Below are 16,448 nucleotides of genomic sequence, written 5' to 3' on the forward strand. Positions count from 1 at the left end.
GATTTGATACAATTGCTAGGCATAAGCTCCTTCGGCCTATCGATAGACTTGACCTCGCATTTTGGCGGCGATGTGCATTTCCCCACATATCGATATGGGTTTGCTATCGGTCGCCCGTCTTCTCGAAACACATCCAAGCTTGGTATGCGGGCGGTGTTCCATGTCTTGCCATGGTGAACTGGGTAATGAAAGGAAACCTGGGAGAAGCCTATGGATGAACAAACAGTGGAAACCCAGCGACAAGGCTGAGGTCGACCATACGTTGATGTTCCTGTAGCTTTGTCCTCTACAGACAAAGGTCTTATTTGTTAGCATGTCTTGCAGAATTCTTGGAACATAAAGCAGAAGTCGAACGTCGACAGCGACAAAACGAACAACGAACCCGAAGGAACAATGGGTCTTTCATCAATCTTCAAAGAACGATTGCTGATAGGGCGTTAAGAATAGGAGATACCAACACATGCTTTTTCTCATATGGAATATTAATCAAGTAGTCTCTCGAACCGAACGCTGTACGATCATTCACTTCAGCATTCGCATCCTTGATACCGTTCGCGACCTCACAGGTTGACAATTAAACATCTGCGGCAATGCTTTCTGCCAATCTGGAAATGCCAATAGGAACAAAGCGGGAAGAGCTTGACCAGATCATCCCTGCAACGCCTCTTGACGAACAGGCAGTCGAACAATCTACTGATAGCATCTTCAACACTTTGCGTTGTGCGGAACACATGTCGCCTCACATCTATAAAACCTCTCGCCGACCCGGATGCAAAGCATTTGCAAACATCCCAAACCCTTCACTTGGGAACGGTTACATAATTCCCGATGAACATACAGGCGATAGAAGACTTAGCATCCCGTTGACTTGTCGAGTTGAGGGCATACCGCACACCAAACTATCGGTTCCAATCCTAGGCTTATCCACTGTCAAGGCGGATCACCAAGTATCAAAGAAAGATCAAAGCAAGCTACATCCAACATGGGTCAGCAAGCCAAGAAGAGGAAGCATCAGGAAGTCTCAGCGGAAAACGGGCGTTACGGTCCGTATGGCACAGGCGAAAACACCTCCTCAAGATTTTCAGATTGGTTCGAACTCTTTTCAATCCTTCGGACTCGTGTCGGGCGAAAAAGATTCAAGCGCCATACTTCATGGCACAAGGAAGAGGAAGAGGAAGAGAAAAGGACGCGACTGTCTTCGACCTGCAGCGAAACACCTTCAATCCTGAGGCCGAGACTTCTTGGTGGTGGTGAAGAAGAAACGCTGTCTAGATGTGGTAGGGCACCAGAATACACGTCGAATGAGGTAAAAGAATCCGCTGACATCTGTCAAAAGCATGCCTACAACTTCGACCAAATCCCTGATAGTTTCAATTCGAAGACGGGTTCAGAAACAACAACGGCTTTGGAATTCCCCGAGCCCGTTGTGTCGCATGATTTAAACACAAACAGGGCGTTCGGCATCGATGAGGTCAATGCTGCCGCCGCTGTCCTTACCCTTGTCTCTGACATTTGCAGACATCGTGGAAGACTGTCTACCGAAGACCATGTCATACTGCGTGATGCCTTGAAAACGATGCCATACCTCTTGACACCTATGGGAAGGAAAAACGAAACCGAACAGGCACTCATGTTTCAGATCGAGGTCTACGAGAACCCCGCATCCTCAAGCTGGGGGTCCATTGAAAGTTTCGACACTTTGCAAAATTGGTTAGAATTGCTTGAGAGGTTTGACAACTGTGCGGAGCTGCATCCAAGCCAGGGACCAGGAGGTATGTTGATAGTATAAGTGGCTTGTTGCATGGGTTTAGAATCGCTCGAAAGTAGCCCGGAACTGATCGAACTGCATTGCGTGGATATCAAGCATTTAAGAGGCGTACCATGACGATACCCTTTGACTCAGGTGGTATATAATGAATTTTGAATATTATCGAACTCCGTACCCTGCCCATAACCCCAATCCCAAGTTAATTCCGTGATACAAAGCCACATTTGTGGCCGGTAGATGTGAAAATAATAGACAATGGCAAGATAGATGATCACAAGAAGTAATCCGCAACTGGCTTCTTGGCAGGCATTCCTCGCGAATCTTGGGGTGCAGCTTGGAAAACCCTGTATCGCCGCGCAGGACCGCTCCTAGGAGGCATACCACCCTCCATCATGACTCCAGTACCGCCATCGCTTCTACCAACATCACCGTTGCTACGGGCGAAGAGACCTGTGCCAGATTCGTCCTCGGAGAGTTCCAGGACCGCAGCAACATTTCCACAGCGGTAGCAATAATTCGGAGCAGACCACACAGTGACGATGGAGGCGTCGAACATTTCCTTGAATCCCTCCATGACAAGCTGGTGTGCACGGGCAATGAGACTCAGGTCGTTTCGATGGTTGAACACCTTGACAATATCAGCTCCAAAGAGGAAGCCTGCACCTCGTGGAGAAAGACCCCAGCCGTCGATCTCATCGGGGTCGGACCAGAGTAGATCGCACATGGCACCCTCGTGAGGGACTTCTTGTTTGCGGTCAATCAAGCGAATCTTGTCAACGGTATCGACCAATGGACTCAACCCGCCATGAACGCAAAGCACTGCTCCGGCTGGATTTCCCACCGAGCCACCACTTGACCCTGAAGCGCCCGATCCTGGGGGGCCTGTCTTGTCCATTGCTGTCCCACCTGGGCTTTGGATTTGATCTTGCGAGCTATCATCTGGCCGACGTCGGGGAAAACGGCTCATTATAGAGCCGTTCTGGTCGCAAACCTCGATCTCGGTTTCGTCATCCACAGGTTCCACTCCAGGCGACATGGTGTTGGAGGCGCCCAATACGATCGCACCAAGCGCCAGGTAATCAAAGATGTCGCAGCAGTAACGCCAAACATTGGCGCTGCCGTACTTTCTTATACATTCATCGTAAAATCCGTAGACTGTGGTGATTTGACGAGATTCGTGGTTACCGCGGATTAGTGTCATTCTATCGGGGTATCGAACTTTTAGGCAGAGCAAAAGGAGAAAAGATTCCAGTGAATAGAAGCCGCGATCGACGAAGTCGCCTAAGAGTTTCGATTAGAGGTGTGAAAGTTGGTTAGGTGTGATTAAGACTGGTCTTACCCATGAACAGGTAATTTGTATCTGGAACATCGCCTCCAACTCGAAAGAGCTCCATTAAATCGTGGAACTGGCCATGAATATCACCACATATCTAGTAAAAGAATCAGACATTGATGAGCCTTCATAAAGGCATAAGGCATACCGTTACTGGTGCCGTTACAGTGACGACGTTGCCCTCTTCTATTAAAAGTTCCCGAGCTTTATGACAGAGCTCGCGGACTTGCGCTTCCGGGATCGGTCGGCATGCGCGCAGCTGCGCAATGGCTCTGAGAATGAGTTATTAGCTCAAAAATTCGAAGACGATCGGGCATTCAGCCTCACTTATCGAGGTCGCTCATCGTGAAAGGGTAGGGCTGGTGGGCTGGCACGTGGGGATGCGCGCGCCGCTAATCTTTAATCCTAAGCCTTATCGAAGAAAATGATCATAACATGTCGTGTGCAGCCAGTAGTTATGCGATGCAATGCTATGCGATGCGACGTGATCTAAGCTGATCGCGGGGATGACCTGAAAGCTGGTCTCGTGTGTTGGTTGTAGTTGGGGATTTGGAGATTTGGCGATTTCGCGGTGTTGAGTGACGCTCTTCGAGGTGGAGACACACAACTGCCCCACCAATTGCATGGCTCTAGATCGGGCTTATATAGAGCCGAGGCCGAAACAATCCCCTTCCGCCGGTAGCCAATGAGAGTCACATCATAACTCAGGTTTGGGTGAGTCTTGACGAATTCTGTATCACCACCACAAATCGCTCGATACTGTCGGCAACGTTGACCTGGTCAATGCTTGTCCGGAGGACGATGCTACAGCTGTCATGTGAGTTCAATGGCATCTAGAACCCATTGAAACACCCGCTGACGACCAATTGAGACCTTTAGATTCCACACTACACCAAACGACCTCCAGGATCATGCCACCACTCCTTCACCCAAAATCGCGAATGACATCGTCGCTCTTCGCAACGACAGTCGCCGCATGCTTTCTGGTCGTCACAATTCCCCATTTGCTTCCTTGCCCCGTACCACGGGCCCGCTTCGCCGATGGAGATGTTATGGTTGACGAGAATGGCCGACGAATGAGATGGAAGAGGAAGGACACCAACCCCAAAGTCGAAGACGGGATCGTTCAATTTAACGATGTGGCGGGCGACGAGGCGGAGAACGCACAAGATAGAGCGAGGAGGGAATGCCCACTGCCGAAGCCGGGTGGCATGCTAGGCGAGTGGTTGGGATTTCACAAGAGCGACAAGGAGACTGGACGATGACCGGCAAAGAATGAGCTAACAGATCTCAAACCTATAGATCGAGCGTGGTAGTCCCCTTGGTAAGGATCTGGATGCTTGAATGCTTGAATAGCACTCAGGGCGGCTCCCATGGGTTCTGTCTGATATAAATCCGCTACGATCCTACAAAAATGAGGAAACCATTGAAACGGATTTATAGAAGAGTGCGGTTCTTGGAGAACGGGACCGACTGTCACTGGAGGGTGATGGCCCTCCTCGATTCCCAAGGCCCTAGATGACAACCTTTGTCGAAACATACCTTAGCTACGCCCACCCAACAACCATAGATTAGAAATGGCACAGGGGGGAAAATAAAAAATCATAATTAGCTACTCGTCATACTACATCAGTTTGCCAGATAGCCAGGATGTTTCCCTTGGTTGGGAAGCCAATGGTGGAATGATAGTGAAGAAGTCGGGATAACCACCTGCCAAGATGGTTCTCTAATGAGATATGAATGGCTACAGGTCTACGGAGTAGCTTGCGGAGCAACGCAAACCTCGAAGCAAGGCAAGGTTAGGTACCTTGGAAAAACAAGCTCGATACAATCGAGAGAAGTACCTCAAGTCCAGAAAGTATAGGTCATGGCTATTATTTGGGTAAGTCATACATCGTATATAGCAGTGAGGAAGTGGGATGAAGCGCATGAGATATCCCAAAATAGGTCGCTCAATTTGGTAGTAGCAGAATACATTAGCATTGGCCTAATACCTGTGGGGTTGAATCAAGGATGAGGGACGATCGGAGAATTGAAGATAGTGACAAGCGGCAAGCGAAGTTTATCTTCTCTGTAGGCTTTTAACTAGATGAAACCTGGCCTGGACACAAGCTTCCTTCGAAAGTTTGAAAACTTGTGGATACGGTGGGTGCATGTGTATCTGGTTCGCGTGATTGCGGCACATCGGATTGTGTCGCGTGATATTACCCATTGTCATTGACCAAAACCTCGAGATTTATTCACGTATCCGTATCGAAATCAAGCCCAGGCACAGAGACCCTGTTGCTCCGTGCCTGGAGCCTGTCAACCAAGGATCTGCGTTGCTGCAAGGAGGCAGCCCAGAAGGCATGCAACGAGAACTAGGCTTTCTGGGCACGACTGGGGTTGATAGGTTGGCAGGGGTATCTTGCGAGGATGAGAGACAATGCTTACAATGCTTCATGTAGATAACAGAGACTGAGGGCCAGGCTGCAATAAACCCTCAAGATAATGGAGTGTACGGCATAGTAGCTGGGAACAATGAACCGTTAGGCCTCGATGATTTCATTACACAGAAATGCATGCATCCATGAAGAACAAAGCAAGAAACAATGAATGCAAACGACCTGGAAGCGCCTTGGCCTATGACGCTCTAGCGCTTCTAGAGCTCAGCAGGTAATCTCGCCCACTAACAGTCAATGGATGACGCCTTGGGGGTCCTGACCCAGGCTGCACAGACCAGGCTATGGGCGCGTCGAAACGCCCGTCAAAAGCCTAAGGACGGGGATCTCCAATCTCTAATTTCCCAGTCTATTTCGTTACCTTACGTTCCAACTATTGTGTGTTTTTGCTGTGTGTCGTGTGCGTTTTTGTGTTCATCACATTTTCTTGAACTCGAGCCGTTGACGGTCACGAATACCCTTCCATTTTTCTAATAACTACCTAACCCAGTACCTTCTATAAACACAATACCTAGGTACCTAGACTCGGCATTTTAACTCAAACCCGCGTGTCGCCGGCTCAGCCGCGCTTTAACATTTCGACTGCCATGCCAGTTTGTCCTGGGTACGCTTTGCGATCGCCCTCGGCGGCTTCAATATCCAGCTGAAGACATAAACGTCGCGATCGTTAGCTCGTCCCGGCCGCCACTGATTTCACGTCATGACTTCTCCCTCTCCTCCAAGAACTGGAACCGGCACTGGCACCTATCACGACTCTCCACGAACCTATGATTCTGGCCGCACTTTGAGCAGCTCTGTCGCTGGCAGATCTGCCCGTCTACGCCCGCCTCGGTCCCTCCCACGTAAGTGATTTTATAGCTCCATCGCTTGACTTCTCAGCTAACCCAAGAAATAGCCTGGATTGATTCATGGGACGACAAACATGGCTCAGTAAGCGACGACCAACTGCGGCTGCTCCAGCCTCCCACTCGCGCTGTCCCACCACAACATAACTCGTCACCAAGTGATCCCCAAAGACGAATCTCGAAAGATGGCTTCGTCGATCCGCAAGATCCTCTTGTTGGCCAGGGCCAGGAAACTAGAGGCAAAATCCCCCATTTTATGCGCTATGGCCGCGCCTCGATGCGTGGCAGGAAATGGGACCATCTGAGATCCGCAGAGCCCGTCATTGTGCCGGGACATAAACCAGCATTAACCTCACAGCCGAACATAGCATGGCAAGACTTTGTCCAATCTTCGGCATGGGGTCGCATGACCAACGAGGACTCGAAAGTGGTGGACGTTGAGGCTCTAAACGACCTACAACCGAATTTCAACACACCAGCCCGCCACCCTTACGATGCACAAGAAGCCAGGGTTTCACGGAAGAAGAGGACGCTAGCTCCGTACAAACGTTTATGGAATATAGCTATTCGGCACTCTCTTGCCCCTCTAATGTTTAGACTGAGCGTCATGGTCACTTCTATCATTGCCCTTGCTATTGCAGCGCGGATCCACCTGCTTGAAGACGTTGATAGCACAGATTCAGCAGAAGAGACACAATCCATAGTTGCCGTGGCCGTAGATTGCGTGGCTATTCCATACATTGGTTATATGATCTGGGATGAGTACACAGGCAAGCCTTTGGGGTTACGATCTGTTGTCTCCAAAATCTCTCTCATCTTGCTGGACCTCTTTTTCATCATCTTCAAGTCGGCAAGCACAGCACTTGCGTTCGAGAGCCTTGTCTATCATAACTTGTCCGACACAGCAGTGAGGAGCTTGTCAAAAGCGCTGGCAGCATTCATGCTCATGGGACTGATTGCTTGGACGATGAACTTTGCAGTCAACATATTCCGCACAGTGGAACGCCTGGGAGGAGGTGAAGATGATGGGCTGCATATCTAGGAAAGGTGAGGGAAGACTGGAGCAACGGACTCGATTTACAATTTCAGGATACCCCTTTGAGCAGGGAGTGCTTATGGCGGCTGGTAGGAATATATGGGACATTGATATCACGGTAGACCGTGCTTAGCGTTCATTGCTGCTCTCCTTTCTCTTTATTAGTATTACAGACAACCGATTACACGTGCTACACATGCGTGTTTCTTGTGTTCGAGAACGACCTCAGGGTTGGTGAATGAATCAAAAGAACAAAGCTTAACTATGTGTCTGTTGCTGGAACGCGCAGAGATGGCTCTATTTGTCGAACTCGAATCAACCACTGCCTGTGACTTGCGTCGATTACCTGTACCTACCTACTAATATATCTTCCTACTAAGTATTTATCACTCAGTTAGCACTGCACGCTCATGTATATGACGCTTCAGGCTGAAGGTACCTATATATTATCAAGGTAGCTTTACCCATACTTCATGCTTCACTTGGAAGGTTTCCACAGTACCTACCTAGTACCTACTTCACCCCTGTTTATCGGAGACAACCCGGCCATCAGCCTAGGGCGGTATGTAGCGGCAGATCCCGACGCTAAGCCTTCTACAGCAAGTTGCTCCTCCTGTTGTGGCCTGGCCTTGCCTCAGCCAACGCCTTGTCATATTCAGTCCAGCTACTGCGGTCTGACATTGACTGCCTGATCCTCTCCCGTCCTGTGCATTTATTTGACTGTCAAGAATCACTTTATGGGTGTTTCACTTTCTTCTTTTCTCTCTCACTCATTCCCTCTGATGACTCATATGTCTAGGATGATTTAAGTTTATGGACTGCATTTTGCCTTGCCACAAAAAGCACAAAACCGACTTACCAACTACCTACTACTGCCCATCCGAAACCGCCTCTAGGCTCAACCTTGCTCTCAGTCGTGCCTGAGTACCTACCTAGCTCAACACCAGCCGGGACAACATCCCCTCGAGCGGCAAACCTGATCGTCATATCCATCGTCGCGTCGCATAATTGCGCTTTGGTTACAGCTCTATACCTTTAACTCTTTCTGTGCAAATCGAGCTTTTGTCGACTCTGACGACATCGCTTCGAACCCCTCGAGACTGACCCCGCCTCCATCACCAACACCTCCGTTGAACCGCCATCTATCTTCACTTTTTAGACCATGGCCGCAAAGATGGGCGCCCCGAGTCAAATGCCCCCGATACCCAACAGAGAGGATATTGGGGCAACGTGAGTAGCCTTGTTCATGTTGAGACTGTCAAAACTGACCCGAATAGATGGACTTATCTACAAGCCGGTATCTCACGCGTTATGAACGATCTCGAGCAGGGCATCGACATGCAAATGTACATGGGTGTTTACACGTTAGTCACCTTTACCACAAATAGTATATCAGAAGCGTCCACTGACTTGTCACAGCGCTGTCCATAACTTTTGTACATCCCAAAAAGCAGTTGGCATGACTGGTCCTGCTATGCACAGTAACCACAGAGGCGGTAAGCCATTCCTAGACAAGTGTTTACGGCCTGTCAAGCTAACTGCGCAATAGCACATCTGCTAGGGGAAGAGCTCTACAACAAGCTGATAGATTACCTCCACCATCATCTCGATAGCCTTGTGAATGAAAGCAAGGCCCACACCGACGAGGCGCTGCTCACTTTCTATATCAAAGAATGGGGTCGCTACACAGTTGCCGCCAAATATATCCACCATCTCTTCCGTTATCTCAATAGACATTGGGTCAAGCGAGAAATCGATGAAGGGAAGAAGAATATCTACGACGTTTACACCCTGCATCTTGTGCAATGGAGGAAGGAGCTGTTCGAAAAGGTCAGTGACAAGGTTATGGACGCGGTGCTTAAGCTTGTGGAGAAACAAAGGAACGGCGAAACCATCGAACACGGCCAAATCAAGCAAGTCGTGGACTCATTTGTCTCCCTGGGACTGGATGAAGCAGACCCCTCCAAGTCAACACTTGATGTCTACCGCTATCATTTCGAGCGTCCTTTCCTCACTGCTACCAAGGAGTTTTACATGGCAGAGTCCAAGCAATTTGTTGCCGAGAACAGCGTCGTGGAATACATGAAGAAGGCAGAGGCTCGTCTGTCTGAAGAAGAGGAGCGCGTTCGCATGTACCTGCATCAAGACATCGCCATTCCTCTAAAGAAGACTTGTAATCAAGCTCTTATCGCCGACCACTCGAGTCTTCTTCGGGAAGAATTCCAGGTGCTTCTGGATAACGACCGGGAAGAGGATATGGCACGAATGTACAACCTTCTTTCGAGAATCCCCGAGGGCCTCGAACCGCTTAGAGCCCGTTTTGAGACACACGTGAGAAAGGCTGGACTCGCTGCTGTGCAGAAGGTCCAATCATCAGAGGGTGACAAGCTCGAACCAAAGGTTTACGTCGACGCTCTGCTCGAAATTCACACCCAGTACCAGGGCCTTGTGAAGAGAGCTTTCAATGATGAGCCAGAGTTTACACGTTCTCTTGACAACGCCTGTAGGGAGTTTGTCAATAGAAACGAAGTTTGCAAGGCTGGATCCAACAAATCGCCTGAACTTCTAGCTAAATACACTGATGTCCTGCTCAGAAAGAGTAGCACCAGTATTGAAGAGGCAGAATTGGAACGTACTTTGAGTCAGATCATGACAGTCTTTAAGTACATTGAGGACAAGGATGTCTTCCAGAAGTTCTACTCGCGGATGCTGGCCCGGCGTTTGGTGCATAGCAACTCCTCCTCAGATGATGCTGAGACTAGCATGATCAGCAAACTCAAGGAGGCATGTGGTTTTGAATACACGAACAAACTTCAGCGTATGTTCCAGGACATGCAAATTTCCAAGGATTTGAATAAAGATTTCCGCGAGCATCTTGAGGGCGTCGAATACACCAAGGCCGTTGATTCAACTTTCTCGATTCTGGGCACTGGTTTCTGGCCATTGACAGCACCGAGCACTGACTTCAACCCGCCTCCCGAGATTGCGGCCGAGATCGAGCGCTTTATCCGCTTTTACAAGCATAAGCATGACGGGCGTAAGCTCACGTGGTTGTGGCATCTCTGCAAGGGCGAGATCAAAGCTGGCTATTGCAAGGCCAGCAAGACTCCGTACACCTTCCAGGTCTCGATTTATCAGATGGCCATTCTCCTCCTTTTCAACGAGAAGGACACCTACAGCTACGAGGATATGCTCAGCGCCACTCAACTGAGCAAGGAGGTGCTGGATCAGGCACTCGCTGTTATTCTAAAGGCCAAGGTACTCATTATGTCTGGCGCGGCTGGTGAGAAGCCAGGAGCCGGTAAATCCTTCAAATTAAACTACGACTTCAAGAGCAAAAAGATCAGGGTGAACTTGAACCTCGGTGGTGTGAAGGAGGCCAAGCAGGAGGAGGCCGAGACAAACAAGACAATTGAGGAAGACCGAAAACTGGTTCTTCAAGTATGTATATCTCTTTATTTGTCAGGATTCATACTAACTACAACATAGTCTGCCATCGTCCGGATCATGAAGGCTCGCAAGAAGATGAAACACACCCAGCTCGTGAGCGAAACCATCAACCAAATTCGCTCGCGATTTGTTCCAAAGGTCGGCGATATCAAGAAATGCATTGAAATCCTACTAGACAAGGAGTATCTGGAGCGTTTGGAAGACGACGAGCTAGGTTACCTAGCTTAAGCCTCTAACTAAGTGGTATTGGTTCGAGGTCAAATCGGAGAGCTTCATCCCAGCCTCCGCACTTCGCGATTATCAAGCCCGATTTATTATGTATTTCCCGAGAGTATAAATATCCGGGGCTCTCGGCGGTTATGAGCGTCTCTACTTTCTTAATTCCTTCGGCGTGGTAAGAGAGTCTGACGGGCAGACATGATGAGAAATGTGGCTTGGTAAACAATAGATGATCAGCAATTTGAGCACGTGGCTACCTCTCCCTCGACCCTCCCTAAGTTTATTTTCGCGTGCCCATTCACTTATTTATTCTCTGTATTTTGGGTCTTGATGAGTTGGTACCTTGGGCGGGGAGAAAGTTATTTGCAAAGGAAGAATCGGTTGGCATGGGATCAGGGACTGGCTTCAAGAAGGGCTCTGTAGAAATGGACTGCTGAAAGAAATAAAAAGGTATAGCGGACAAGTTTTAAAAATAGTGCATGTAAAGGACTTATTTAAAGTGAAAAACTATAGGCCATTTCGATTTTTCTATATTGTCGTTCATTATTAATTACAAACGATATCAAGATACAATTGGTGCTATATATATACATAATGCGGCCAAAATCGCCCGCTTTGATGACCTTTATATTCATGAAGCGGCCGTCCATATCCCATGTTTTCGGTGCTTTCTTTGTTAACTTATCATTCTTTAGTCGTTATACCGTCCCCGTTACGAGGAGGGCCTGCGCTCGGCAGTTTATCTTTCGAGCCAACAACTCCCTCGGTCTGGAAGCCATCGTCCTTCTTTCCAGGTACTGGTGGACCTGGAAGAGGCTTGTTGATTCCCGAGGTCGGCCGGCTGCCTGACTCGCTGACTCCCGAGAGGATGCTCTCGCTGAAGCTTGCTCCTCTCCCTGGTCGTGCAGTTGCATCATCGGAACTGCCACCTCGGGATACGGGAGCGCTGATCATCTGGTAGTCTTTGTCGATGGGACTGCTTGAACTCGAGTCGTCCATCGACTTGTCAGCCTTGGAGGCTGGTTTGCGACCCCAGCCAGCACCCCATCCACTTGTTCGACGCTTCTCACCAGCCCAAGCTGCCCAACTCCCTATGTAAGCACCGGCACGCGCACCAGCCGATTGTCCTTGCTGTCCGGCTTTTGAAGGGTCTTGTGCAGCCGCCTGACTGGAACCGTTCGGTGGTGATGCTGCGCGAGCTTCTTCAGCGCGACGCCGTTGTGCTTCACGCAAAGCTTCCATGTCGGCATACAGTTTATTAAGAACAAAAGACGCCTTTTCGCGACCGGCGGCAAGATTCCGACCGAGGACTTCTTTGCCCTGCGCAAAACGCTCGTCCAGATGCAGTTCTTTTACTTGCTCTGCGATGCGACGCTGTACGTCCTCAATGTTCAAGCCTCCTGCACAAGGATGTCGAGGGTCAACAATATCGAACAAATGGGAATCGGTGTTTGCGTTCCACATGCGGTAGTTCTCGGTGCGCTTCCAAGCCTCTACCCACTCATATCCAAAGTCTGCGACAGGGTCACCCTCAACCTCTGGAAGGATAGCTTTGGGGTTGTTTGGGTTCGCGTTGAGATAGTTGTGGTATTTGACGGAGGAGATAAGAGCGAGAATGTACTCTTCGAACTGGAGCCTAATAAACTCCTCGCTCCCAACGTATTTCAACGTCTTCGGCCTGCTAGGGTTGGCTTCGTCCCATGTCTCGTTGATCTCATGAGTTAAATAGTCTATCCACCTCCGGTCCGCAGCGGTGAGAGTCAAAGCGCTTCTGAGTGACGGAGAGTTGATAACAACTGAGCCCTCGTCCAGATTGATGAGGATATCACTGTAGCGATCCTTCTGCTGCAAGAGAAGTGAGTTTGTACTACCGACAATATAGGACTTTGTGCCAAAGTCGGCGAGAATATCAAGTTGTTGCAGGGGGGTATAGGGTCCAAATAAGCTTCCCTATTTGCTATCAGTTCCTGTTCCGATCGAGTTGCGACGAGACTTACCTTGCCAAATATCTGGAGTGGTAGGCCCATGTAGCAGAGGAGGGAGTTGCGATCACTAGTTCGCAAACTGGTCGGCTTTGATAGACTTATCTCGTAGCTATTCAACTCTGGGTCTGCACTGTCCTGCAGGTTGCGAATGAGGCCGGGTATCAAGGACAAAAGAGAAAATTGCATCATGCACAACCTGTCACATCTCGACCCAAAGAAGAGCATCTGGAAATAACTGTCAGCAATCTTCGTCACGGGAGGGAAAATCGGCAGTGTTACCTTCGGTTGGAGGAGGCAACACTTCAACAAAACCAAAGTTTGCCATTTGTATTCGTGTATCAGTTCACGAAGACTCATGCCAAGATATTGGTCTCGATCTACCTGGTCATTGAGAATGCCCTTGGTTTTCTCATCTGCTAGGCTCTCCTGGAATCTGCGGAGAATCTCAACATCGGTAAACTCACGCTGCGCAAACCAAGCCTGCGTGACAATACTCAGACGCTCACGAAGCATGCCGAAGAATTGAGGGCTATCGGCAATGACCACAACAGCCTTCTGGACAGTGGATCGCGTAACATCAGCAGGGCGATTGATGAGCTGGGATGAATCAAGTTGTCGGGTGCACGAGATTCCAAATAGTGACGTAGCGGGTTTTGTCTCCGTCTCTGGGCGAAGCAGTGTAAAGTACGAGAAGTCCTCCTCAGATCTAGAGAGATTTCTCAGCACCATTCAGAAGTATCAAAACCGCAATAAGCAACTCACGCATGCGCCCCATCACTCAAGGCCATGAAAGGCAGCAAAGACCAGCCATAGTCAGCTGCAGGATCGCTCCCATCGTCTGCTCCAAACCAATTCTCGACTTCTGGGCCTCTTGCGTGATGGAATCCGACAACAGTAACAAGCGGGATGAAATCGACCTTGGTAGACGACGCAGGTGAGGAGGGTAGGATGGGTGAAAGTATGGGCTTGAGGTCATCGTGAGACTCGGGCGCGCCAAGACCGCTGGGAGGAGATTCGTCGGAGCTCATTGTGTGGTCTTTTTCTCTCGAGTTCGTGCGCTAGAAGTCGGCCATGTAGATATCCAACAATAGTATTCCAGAAAGGATATGTATGTATTTATAGATTGCTTATATCAAGACGCGCGAGGGGCTGATCGATCAACAGTTGTGAAGGTTCGTTGACGTGATAAGGGGGTTGCTTGACTCGAGCTGCAGTGCCAGGGCTGGAGGCGAATTTGTTGAACGTTGGACGTCGAGGCGCCCGAATCGTAGTTAGGTAGTGAAGTTGAATTCCAATTCGAGGTTCGATGCTGCGGCTTTTTAAAATATCGATATGTTTTGGCGAGATGTCCAGAGGTAAGACTTGGTACAGGGCGTAAATATCAATGAAGGCTCAAGGTCGCATAGCGATCATGGGTTCCTCTCGACAAATGCGGTATCCAAACAGGACTTCTTGACGAATGGGTATTAAGTTCCAGATAAGATAAAGGCCCGCTTAGTACCTTATTAGCCTCGTTTGTTTCGGACGGGGTTGTAGATATGATGCACATCAATTCATGATGATATGAGACAAGACAAGATCGGGAAAATAGGAGGAAAGAAAGGTTGAAATAGACAATGCAGGGCCAACAGCTAGCCTGCCCGGAGGATGGGTACTAACTACCTATCACGGGAAGGTTTGCCAATGTCCAGGTACCTCAGGTGCTAATAGAGGGGGGCAGGTCTGAATGAAAATCACCAATTAAACATGCATATCCCCTGAATCCAAGATCAATGCTTTCAGAATGGTTGATGAATTATTAATTGGACGCCTCTCTGCCCTTTGGAAACTACCTTAGGACTCCACGCCTTGTAAGTAAAGGAAGCATGGACCGACGCCATCAGTTAGCTCTATCGTACCTAGGTACTTGGCTGCATTCCATGGTAGGTATCTCGAAGCTGTTCTTCTGCAAAAGAATGACGTATGAATATTTCCAATGCCTCATTCTCAAGCGTCAGAAACATTCCTCCCACAAACCTCGATAACTGGCTAAGCATAATCTTTCTTCAGCTATGATTGGCCACTTGTATCCTTGTCCAATGAAGCAAGTCGACGTGTCTTGCATAATTTAGTTACTTGTCCAGTACCTACTAGCCTAGCAATATCGCCCCGGGCAATATGAATGTGTTAGCACGATGAGCCTCACCTCCTGTCATCTGGCTCAGCCATCTCACAAGACCGGGATGTTGTGGTTGTGGTTCGTGCTGCCACCGGAGTTGTGTGAAAACGCCTGATAGTTCAGAGCGGCGGTTCCCAAAACTATATACTAAGATGCCTGGGCTGCAATGATCTTTGGTCGCAGCGCGCATCGAGTACCACATCAATATGTCAAACCATACCTACTACTACCTTAAGGTAAGCTTCATACAGAGTATAAGTCAATGTTTTGACGTCCACATTAAGCCGCCAGATCAGTGGACACGACCCTATACTTCGCTAATAAGCCACAGCCGACTATTCATTCGGTAGTTGACGGATAAGGCAAAAGGAGATTATTAGAATGGAGTGCCGTGCCAAATGGATTCGATTCATACTTAGGCGATAAAGGGTTTCGGTTAGTCCACAAAATGGGTTGTGTTCAGGCTTCACAACACGGTGATAGTACTGTTACCGCCGTCCACACTCATGAATTGAAATGACATATCTAGCAATAACAACTTAGCAGATTCATTTCAACTCGTCAAACCAATAACAAATATACTTATTGCATGGCCTGGTGTCCTCAGTTCCTAATAAATACTACTTGGCGCCGAATTAGCTCCACGGCTAGATTTTGGATCAGGAGCCTGGTAGAGAGATCATGATACTGTATGTTGACACGAAGCAGAAAAGCAACCAAGCACATGATGAGGCTCCCTCAAGATCAAGCAAGCAATTATATCCCCAAAGTCTGACCGACTGGGTGGAGTGGTCAGTGGTAGAGACACAGCCGAGTCATGCGGGGTTATGGTATACGTATGTGGTGTCACTCTACGCTTTCTACATAGTAGGTAGACAGACATCACTACAGCTGGTGTTTCATCAACGACTTTAATTAACACAGGGAAAGCAGCACAGGTAAAGCAAGGGGCGATGAGGAAAGTGGAATTGACTGCTGGTGGAGGGTCTCGATGCTTCAACGTCTAATCAGAGAGGCACGCGCTTCTTGGGTTCTGAGCAACATAAAATACGTGACAGGGAGGTCCACCTCGCGGAGGTATACATATGTCAGATCAACAATATGTCTTCCCAGGCTGCCATGGTTCACTGAGTTTCATAGCTTATTTCCCTTGGTGCAACTTCAACTTCCATTTCTCAAGGAAACTCTTAGAAATGGAGCATAATAAGATAGG

The 16,448-nt window shown here is 48.8% G+C and overlaps 6 protein-coding genes; 4 read left to right on the plus strand and 2 right to left on the minus strand.

Annotated features, from left to right (window-relative positions):
- Positions 1-982: 982 nt before the first annotated feature.
- Positions 983-1,789, plus strand: FFUJ_04493 (uncharacterized protein; the record flags this gene model as incomplete). The annotated part of the gene is made up of 1 exon (XM_023572215.1): positions 983-1,789. The coding sequence occupies one exon, from the start codon at positions 983-985 to the stop codon at positions 1,787-1,789; it is 807 nt and encodes a 268-aa protein (XP_023426379.1).
- A 250-nt stretch (positions 1,790-2,039) lies between these two features.
- FFUJ_04492 (probable phosphoprotein phosphatase X-1) lies at positions 2,040-3,445 on the minus strand (the record flags this gene model as incomplete). XM_023572216.1 has 4 exons in its annotated part: positions 2,040-3,049; positions 3,108-3,198; positions 3,250-3,373; positions 3,429-3,445. 4 exons carry the CDS (start codon positions 3,443-3,445, stop codon positions 2,040-2,042), a joined length of 1,242 nt encoding a protein of 413 aa, XP_023426380.1.
- Positions 3,446-4,012: 567 nt separating this feature from the next.
- FFUJ_04491 (uncharacterized protein) lies at positions 4,013-4,366 on the plus strand (the record flags this gene model as incomplete). Its single annotated transcript, XM_023572217.1, has 1 exon — positions 4,013-4,366. The coding sequence occupies one exon, from the start codon at positions 4,013-4,015 to the stop codon at positions 4,364-4,366; it is 354 nt and encodes a 117-aa protein (XP_023426381.1).
- Positions 4,367-6,242: 1,876 nt separating this feature from the next.
- FFUJ_04490 (uncharacterized protein) lies at positions 6,243-7,429 on the plus strand (the record flags this gene model as incomplete). XM_023572218.1 has 2 exons in its annotated part: positions 6,243-6,384; positions 6,438-7,429. 2 exons carry the CDS (start codon positions 6,243-6,245, stop codon positions 7,427-7,429), a joined length of 1,134 nt encoding a protein of 377 aa, XP_023426382.1.
- A 1,156-nt stretch (positions 7,430-8,585) lies between these two features.
- FFUJ_04489 (probable SCF complex member Cullin 1) lies at positions 8,586-11,101 on the plus strand (the record flags this gene model as incomplete). XM_023572220.1 has 5 exons in its annotated part: positions 8,586-8,653; positions 8,701-8,787; positions 8,843-8,919; positions 8,973-10,864; positions 10,913-11,101. The coding sequence occupies 5 exons, from the start codon at positions 8,586-8,588 to the stop codon at positions 11,099-11,101; spliced, it is 2,313 nt and encodes a 770-aa protein (XP_023426383.1).
- A 675-nt stretch (positions 11,102-11,776) lies between these two features.
- Positions 11,777-14,105, minus strand: FFUJ_04488 (related to Avl9 protein; the record flags this gene model as incomplete). XM_023572221.1 has 4 exons in its annotated part: positions 11,777-13,042; positions 13,090-13,302; positions 13,357-13,783; positions 13,840-14,105. 4 exons carry the CDS (start codon positions 14,103-14,105, stop codon positions 11,777-11,779), a joined length of 2,172 nt encoding a protein of 723 aa, XP_023426384.1.
- Positions 14,106-16,448: the final 2,343 nt, after the last annotated feature.

This window comes from Fusarium fujikuroi, chromosome FFUJ_chr02 (genome assembly GCF_900079805.1).
Source record: "Fusarium fujikuroi IMI 58289 draft genome, chromosome FFUJ_chr02".
In the NCBI taxonomy this organism is placed as follows: domain Eukaryota; kingdom Fungi; phylum Ascomycota; class Sordariomycetes; order Hypocreales; family Nectriaceae; genus Fusarium; species Fusarium fujikuroi.